The sequence below is a fragment of the Artibeus jamaicensis genome, unplaced genomic scaffold (assembly GCF_021234435.1).
Source record: "Artibeus jamaicensis isolate MK-2021 breed Jamaican fruit bat unplaced genomic scaffold, CSHL_Jam_final scaffold_1019, whole genome shotgun sequence".
Classification (NCBI taxonomy): domain Eukaryota; kingdom Metazoa; phylum Chordata; class Mammalia; order Chiroptera; family Phyllostomidae; genus Artibeus; species Artibeus jamaicensis.
The window spans coordinates 34,605,062-34,614,182 of NW_026522025.1; the positions used below are offsets into that span (position 1 = coordinate 34,605,062).

Consider the following 9,121-nt stretch of genomic DNA (forward strand, 5'->3'; position numbering starts at 1 on the left):
TAGGTGTTGGACGCTCCACCCCATTGCTAAACCTTGTACTTCTCTGTGGTGGGCTGTATCTCCCATGTCACCAGCTTGTGGCCATAGCAGTTCGTTTTGCAATGGATTCAGTTTCTACTTCATTAATCAGTATAAAGGGCTTTGCTGTTACAAAATCACTAAACATTTTGCCTTTGCAGAATTACTAAGCACTATGGATTTCTAAGCCATTTGATATTTTAAGATGTAAATAGACTTTCCCTGCATTATTAATTCCACATGTCACTGCTTTCAATTTTTTGACTGTTCCTCTTCTGAGCTATTTGCTTATTACTCATGAAGTTCCACTTACGTGTATTTCTTCCTGGGAATGATCCCTCCACATTGACTCGAGGTGTATTCTGCCACATACTACCTAATCGTCACAGAGGATGCATTCTCTCCTACCCAGATTGCCATCTTATTAGATTGCTGGACATTCATGCAGCTGGCTGACTATGCTTTTCAACCAATTAAAGTACTGGTAGAGCAATAGAGAAGTTCTCCCTGTAATATTTTGTGTGAATAACCAGCAAGTTCAAACATAATTATTTTACTATAGAACACTTTCTCTGAAGAAATTCTTTTCACCTCTCTCTGAAGAAATGGTTTTTATAAAAGCTTAGGAAATCCCCATTATCTTAAAGCCATTCACATTCACCTGTGCATATAGTTCAGGATATGGAAAAAAAGAAAAAGGGAAATTATAAAGACAGGAATTTCTTCCACATTTCCTCCTTTCAATCCTTTCATTTCTCATCCACAAGCTGATACAATCTCGGGAGCCATCCAGTTCAAGATTGAGTCTGATAATGGGATGTACTTCCCAGGCCTCAGCAAGAGGGAAAAAAATGCATGGCCTTTTAAAAAGATTAATTTTGTTGTGAATTGTTTTATATCTTAACAGAAATGCTGTGTTTTATGTCATAACTCAGACACAATTGACAAAGTCATATATTTTCTTTTTCCAACATGTGGATTGAGAATAAGGCCTCGTGCTGGAATTGAACATTGTGTTCTCCAGACAGAGGAAATGGACACTTATTGGATGTTATTGCTGCTTTCTCTGCACTAATGACATTATGAAATCTCTTTGAATAATATAATTTAAAGATATTATTTCTTTGTTTCAGGTCATGCAAGACAAGATAATTTGCCTTCCAAAAAGAGTTCAGCCATCTCAGAACCACTCTTCCCTTTCAAATGTGTCTCAGGCAGTGGCTGCAACAACCCCCTTGCCTCCACCTAAACCATCTTCGACGACCCCCGTCACTGTGGAGATGAAAGGCCTGAAGACAGATCTGGACCTCCAGCAGTACAGCTTTATAAACCAGATGTGCTATGAGCGAGCCCTCCACTGGTATGCCAAGTACTTCCCTTACCTTGTCCTCATCCATACCCTGGTCTTCATGCTCTGCAGCAACTTTTGGTTCAAATTCCCTGGCTCCAGCTCCAAAATAGAACATTTTATCTCCATCCTGGGGAAGTGTTTTGACTCCCCCTGGACCACACGGGCTTTGTCAGAAGTGTCCGGAGAGGACTCAGAAGAGAAGGACAACAGGAAGAACAACCTGAGCAGGTCCAACACCACCCAGTCTGGCCCAGAAGGCAACCTGGTCAACTCTCAGTCGTTAAAGTCAATTCCCGAGAAGTTCGTGGTGGACAAAACTACTGCAGGGGCTCTGGATAAGAAGGAAGGAGAGCAAGCAAAGGCCTTATTTGAGAAGGTGAAGAAGTTCAGGCTGCATGTAGAAGAAGGTGATATACTGTATGCTATGTATGTTCGCCAGACTGTGCTTAAGGTTATAAAATTCCTAATCATCATCGCGTACAATAGTGCCCTGGTTTCCAAGGTCCAATTTACAGTGGACTGTAATGTTGACATTCAGGACATGACTGGATATAAGAACTTCTCTTGCAATCATACCATGGCACACTTGTTCTCAAAACTTTCCTTCTGCTACCTGTGCTTTGTAAGTATCTATGGTCTGACATGCCTTTATACCTTGTACTGGCTGTTCTACCGTTCTCTGCGGGAATACTCTTTTGAGTATGTCCGGCAGGAGACTGGTATTGATGATATTCCTGATGTGAAAAATGACTTTGCTTTTATGCTTCATATGATAGATCAGTATGACCCTCTGTATTCCAAGAGATTCGCAGTGTTCCTGTCTGAAGTGAGTGAAAACAAATTAAAGCAGCTAAACTTAAATAACGAGTGGACCCCCGATAAACTGAGACAGAAGCTACAGACGAATGCCCACAACCGCCTAGAGTTGCCTCTCATCATGCTCTCTGGCCTTCCAGACACTGTTTTTGAAATTACAGAGTTGCAATCTCTAAAGCTTGAGATCATTAAGAATGTAATGATACCGGCCACTATTGCGCAGCTAGACAATCTCCAAGAGCTCTCTCTACACCAGTGCTCAGTCAAAATCCACAGCGCGGCACTCTCTTTCCTAAAGGAAAACCTCAAGGTCTTGAGCGTCAAGTTTGACGATATGAGAGAACTGCCCCTCTGGATGTATGGACTTAGGAACCTGGAAGAGCTCTACCTGGTTGGCTCTCTAAGTCACGATATTTCCAGAAATGTCACCCTTGAGTCTCTGCGAGATCTCAAAAGCCTTAAAATTCTCTCTATCAAAAGCAATGTTTCCAAAATCCCTCAGGCAGTGGTGGACGTTTCCAGCCACCTCCAGAAGATGTGCATCCACAACGACGGCACCAAGCTGGTGATGCTCAACAATTTAAAGAAGATGACCAACCTCACGGAGCTGGAGCTGGTCCACTGTGACCTGGAGCGCATTCCTCACGCCGTGTTCAGCCTGCTCAGCCTCCAGGAATTGGACCTCAAGGAAAATAATCTGAAATCTATAGAGGAAATCGTTAGCTTCCAGCACTTGAGGAAGCTCACAGTGCTAAAACTGTGGCATAACAGCATCACCTACATCCCAGAGCACATAAAGAAACTCACCAGCCTGGAGCGTCTGTCCTTCAGTCACAACAAAATAGAGGTGCTGCCTTCCCACCTCTTCCTCTGCAACAAAATCCGATACTTGGACTTATCCTACAATGACATTCGTTTTATCCCACCCGAAATCGGAGTCCTACAAAGTTTACAGTATTTTTCCATTACTTGTAACAAAGTGGAGATACTTCCAGACGAACTCTACTTCTGCAAGAAACTTAAAACTCTGAAGATTGGGAAAAACAGCCTCTCAGTACTTTCACCTAAAATTGGAAATTTACAGTTTCTTTCCTACTTAGACGTTAAAGGCAATCACTTTGAAATCCTCCCTCCTGAACTGGGCGACTGTCGGGCTCTGAAGAGGGCTGGCTTAGTGGTGGAAGATGCTTTGTTTGAAACTCTGCCTTCTGATGTTCGGGAGCAAATGAAAGCAGAATAACTTATTTTTATTTTAAAGTTTGACTGATACATGCTTCTACCAAATACAGTATACATAATTAGGTAGTTTTAATGCTCTTCCTATTTTATGTTTTTTTTTTCCTTTTCACAGGAAACAAAATGTACACAAAGATTGAGTAAGGAGTATGTATTTTTTAATAAAAATTTAATTGTATTTTTTCAGTATTAATATTTTAAAGTTTTATTTGTCCTGGAACCTAATGTACCTATTATTATTGTTTTCTACTTGCAGAAACAGATGGTTCAGTCTGTTTTTGTTGTGTTTTCAGTTCATTCTTGTGAAGGGGAGAGAATTTTAGTTGCATTTTTTTCAGTATTTTTTTAAATAGATGAAGCTGTTTTGCCAAGGTCATTCTTAGCTTGTTTACATCTGTCCAGTTCCCTTTTGTGTCATTGTTTGTACACAAGGAATCTGTGCTGGTTATTTTAATCCCAGCTGCCTTCTCTGTCGGCCATGCCCTCCACTGTATATAGGATATTCTTTTCTGGAGTGTAAACTCACGCAAGTGCATTGTCACAGATTATTATTTTAAAATTTTCCCCCATCTCTAAGTTATGTTATTTCAAATACCTGTCAGTCAAAGTTATCCTTAGATGAGGGTTTTTTAAGTGAGTGTTTAAGATGAGGGTTTTTTAAAGATTAAAAAGATTTTTTAATCTTTATGGAAGATTTTTTAATAATCTTCCATAGCTGGCATGCGTGAATTGGTCCTTTATAATTTGATTTCCATTTTATTAACATTTGAAAATATTTTAAAACTAAATACAGAGGCCCCCCCCTTTAATCTCAATGTAGCTATATAATACTGGTGAACAACCTTAGAGAAGTTAGATTTATTTTAATTAAAATAGGTAATTAAATTTAAATATCATAGAATAGAAGCCTGGTTTTTGAATAATTTAATCATCTTTGATGTCTTGATATGTAGCTAAATCAGATGGAAAAAATTCACTACTAAAGCACTCTGTCAAAGACCCAGTGCGCGCCAGCCGGGCAGTGTGGAATCCATTCAAATTCTGCCTGTTGCACAGAATAATCCATGTATATGTATATTTAATCAGTTTCCCTCAAGTCTGCCCTTGCTGTGAGTGCTAGTGAGGCAAGCACAGGAACGCTTTCTGCTCTCTTTGGCTTAAAATAAGTATCTCATAGAATGGTTCTGTTACTTTTGTTTGAAATGTGAACAAATTGCTAAGTGGGTGTCACTTAGCAATAATTTTTTCCAGTGATCAGTAGAGCTTTCATGTATCTTTGTACTTAAAAATCCAATACGGTGTGGGTCTCAGGAAGAATTTTTCAATAACCATTGAGTTGTGTGGAACAGGAACACGGAAGTACGATCCCTCCATCCGGGAGCAGCACTACTGATCATGGAATTTTGTGTTACTTACCGAATCACATTGACCGTTTTCCATGTCTAGTCTTCTGCAAGACAGTTTTGTGACACAACAGAGAGTAGGAAGATGATTAGGAGTTTCAAAATGCCACCTCTAAAATTTGCTCCTTGGACTGCTCAGTGCTAATCTGAGTCACGTGACACGCAGCCACAGGAGCTGAGCAGGTACACCTACCGCATCTGTGCTCCTCTTGTTAGATACAGCACATCGTGGGGGAGGGACTTGGGAAAGACATGCTTTTCACTTATTTAATAATCTAATCATGCAGCCCAGATTTCTTCACTATTTCTGCTCTATGTTAAAGTGTTAGAATGGTGATTTTGTGTAACTGATTTATTTCGACCTCTAATTGAAACAGTATGTTTAAAATAATAACATGGTTGTATTTCTCATAGGATAAAACACTCAATTCCAGAATATTGTTAAGATCCTGGTGATGAACATTGTGCTGTATTTAGGAACATGGCCCTATCTTGCTTTAAACAAAGAACAAACAAAAAATGTGGGAGACTGTCCGTGGCTGAGCACAAGGGAAATACCTGGCTGAGAGTAGACTTGGATAACCACCGTTAAACACTGGGTGCACTGTTCTTCTGTATGAAATGTATGGTTATTTTCTATATCGCCCTTCAAAAGGGATCTATTCAGGTTAAAAATCATATTTATGCTCAAGTCCTTATCTGGTGTCAAAGCATAATCTCATATGTGTTCATTACTGAAGTCACTAATAATTATCACTTACAACAACTTGCTTAAAGTTCTAAAAGAATTTGATTTGCTTTCTTAATGATTTTGCAGGCTGACCCTTAATTTATGTTTTAAATAACATCCAAAAAATTAGTATAGTTCTGTGACTTTATGTTTTCATTAAAAGGGAAAATTCATAGATGTTTCTATTAGATTTTATAAAGTTTCAAAATTCTCAGACTTTATCTTGAGTCAAAGTTTTCTGACTCTGGCCCTTTTTAATACCGATTTTTGTTCACATTCTTAAGTAAAAAGCATTCAATTACTACTTAGCCTTTAAATGGGAAACTCAGGTAACTGAACTGCTGACTTTTCTGAAGTTCTTTAACAGATAAACTTCATATAAAAGGGGTGTTTACCTAATCTTTTTTGTATTTTACAAGTGCAATTGCTAAAAAAAAAACAGCTAGCTCTATTTCTCCAACCCCTATAGGATTCATGGGAAACTGCTCAATGTAGCTTTAAAGCACCAGTGTTCTCATAACTCCTATGGCTACTTGAAGCCCTTAAAGGGTACGCTTTTTGGTCTGTTTTAATGGGCAAGTGTAGAACGGTCTGGCTCATGGTCTGGTTGAAACAGAGCATATAAGTATATCCCAGTGGAACTCCCAAAAGAAGACCACACCTCTGAAAAGTAATTATGTGTTTTTATTTTGTTTTGTTTTTAACAACGATTTTAATATAAAGGTTCGTTGTACAGTGAAACCTGTTAGTTACGATTATAAATTTTTTTTTTATTGTTCACCCACCATTTTTCCTGCCACACACTCCTCATATAGCTATTGTAATGAGTTCTGCATCCTGCTTTTTCAGAAAGGCATGGGAAAGGTGCCTGCCATGGGTGTTTTGTTCATTTAGAGGTGGTTCCTTACCTGTCTCTCAAGCCATCTTTGTAGAGAGGGGCCTACACAACCTGGCATCTTCTTTGGGTTACTTGGGATAAGAGCAGCTTGAGTTCTTGCAATACAATCTCTGACACTAAGAAAGAGGACAAAATCTTTACCTCTTGTTGCCATCTCCCCCAAGGGAAGTTTGCTGTTACTCATTTTCCTAATTCTACAAGAAAAGTTCATTTTTAAGTAGTTTATTTTCCTCTCTAATTTCATACTAAATACCTGATCAATGATAATGACATATTTACTTAAAGTGAACATTCATGGTACATCTTTAGGAAAACTGTCGGCAGTACTCAGTCGAGAATAGATAAATTTCAATTTGTGTTTAGAGACTAAATGAAGATTCAATTCACATTCCCTTATTAATACAGCGATTATGTTACTCAAACAGTTCACATTTGGGTAGGATCTCAGCAACTCAGGGTCGGGTTCCATGCTAACCCCAACTTAGCAAACAGCGCAGTTACTCATGAGGGAGATGCCTCAAAGGTCTGCAAGTTTTCCCACCTTTCCTTGATTATTTAGACAGAATGTAAGAAATTTTGGACAGTCTTGCCCAGAACTGCCACTGATCTTTCAGATTTCGGCCTCAATGACATGCTTCTAATACAATGTTATACTACCTTCCAAACTAGGGATCCACTCATTACATTTTCCCAAGCCATTTACTGATACAGGTGACATCCTTAAAAGTTCATTTTGGGAGAAAGGGAGAGGGTCTCCTCTCACTCCAAGGAATTTTTTTTTTAATCAAAAAGCCTTTGGAAAGGGTTATGTAACTTTGAACTTAATTTCTGGGCCATATTAAATAACAGTTCTTATTCATGTTTTTTAATGTGGTATAAATAATGTTTTCTGCTAAATACCATCCCCCCACCTGATTCTGCCTCTTTAATGAAATATTTTTAATGAAATCCAATGCCTTATGTGCTCACTCAGTTTTCCTTCTGCCTCTTGTATTCTGTCACTGTCTCTGTGTTCAGATTGTGTCAAATGCTGGCAACACCTCTCAGACTGTCAAGGAAAATGCTTGAAAGTTGAATTGTCATCATGCAAATTCATGATAAAATGTCTTAATGTTATCTGGCTATGTAGTACATAGGAAGAAGAAATAAATAAAGTCACTTTTGTAATTTAAAGTTGAGATGTGTCCCTTTGTTACTCGTTTGGAAAAAACATGTTTATATTTTGCGCTTCTGTGGTATTTTTGTGTATTCTGCCACCGGGGCTCCCTGCTCCCTGCAGGAAATGGGCCGCATGCATTCTTTCACTTTGTGTTTAGCCAGTTTCTGCAATTGTGACTAATTATTTCCTTCCTTAATTCACTGCACTGCATGTACACAAAGTGCCCCTGGAGTTTCATTTGGGTAATTAGTGCCCTAGTGTGTAATCTGGAGTGCAATTTCTGTGCATCTGCCAGATCAGATTGTACAATTGCTGTCCAGCCAGCCCAGCTTTCAGTAAATACGTGGTGGTAAAGACTGTGGTTAGTTAAAGAAATCAGAACAGTTCTGCATAGCTAGAAGGACGCCCCTGGTTAACCACATACACTCCGGGCTTAGGGAAGCCTTTTATAAGAAAATTTGTACCACTCATGCATGAAAATTTATGACTGGTAACTTTTGAAGCTCAATTGTGACTTTACATATTTTTCTATAGTCGTTCATCGCTCAGTTATCTTACTGATAATCAACTGACAGCCCTTTGAAAGACTATTGAGATGAAGAAGGGTGGAGTGTGGTGAAAGGGGCCGAGGAATGTGTGTACCAGACACTTGGACGGCCTTGTGTGAAAGCTCTGAGACTTTCTGGAGACGAGGACTGAGAAATGCAGTGAGTAGGGACATCAGCAACTTCGGTGCAACTTGCACATAGGATGGTCAACGTAAGAAACATTCAGACTTGTAGAGAATTTTTGTGACTTTCTTTGCGCCAAACTGGTAATTGCCAGAAAGCAAAACCTTAATGAGCTGAGAAAATACTCCGGAGAAGGGCAGTTTAGAACCTTACTTTATACATTACAATAAAAAGTGGAGGTGTAATGGGGTTACATGAAATCCATTGGTGATGGATTAGGGAGGTGGGAGAAGGCAAAGCAGGGAATCCTCTGGGATTGGATAAAAGGTAAATGATAGACACTTTTACACAGGTGGGTACAGGATGGTTAACAGTCAACAACTGGTAACAGTGAGGGGACTGGTGGTCTTCCCCTGCTGCAGTGCCTGTGCTTTGCAGGGGGGGGGGGCGTCCAGCAAGAGGAAATTTGACATTCCAAAGGTCAACAGACAGGGGAAGTTAAGGTAAAGATTGACCTTTGTTAGGAAAAAATACCGACTTAGGACATGACTGCCCACTTTGACCTGCTTTTAGTTAGAAAGTTGTTCATCTCAGACCACCCTGTGGTTACCCTAGATCTCCAGTTTGTGAGGCCACCACACAGGCCTCCCCTGAGCTTGTCAGGTTTGCATGTTGCCCTTTTCTTGCACAAGATTTTATCTACTGCCACCTTCCACTCTATCTTTCAGGCCTTTAACTTTTGCAGAATATCGATAAAAAGATTGAAATGAAATAAATTACTCATTTACTAATGCTGCCTAGCAAGTGGTAAGCACTTGGGTTTGGTTGGAAACATACAT

The 9,121-nt window shown here is 39.4% G+C and overlaps 1 protein-coding gene across 2 annotated transcripts in view; it reads left to right on the forward strand.

Moving 5' to 3' along the window:
- LRRC8C (leucine rich repeat containing 8 VRAC subunit C) overlaps positions 1-7,625 on the forward strand; it is a 90,345-nt gene extending 82,720 nt beyond the window's left edge. For both annotated transcript variants that reach the window (XM_037154407.2, XM_037154408.2), the window contains one exon: positions 1,152-7,625. In XM_037154407.2, the coding sequence (XP_037010302.1) occupies positions 1,152-3,425 (2,274 nt within the window). In that variant the 3' untranslated portion in view covers positions 3,426-7,625. The remainder of the gene's footprint in view (positions 1-1,151) is intronic.
- The last annotated feature ends 1,496 nt before the right edge of the window (positions 7,626-9,121 follow it).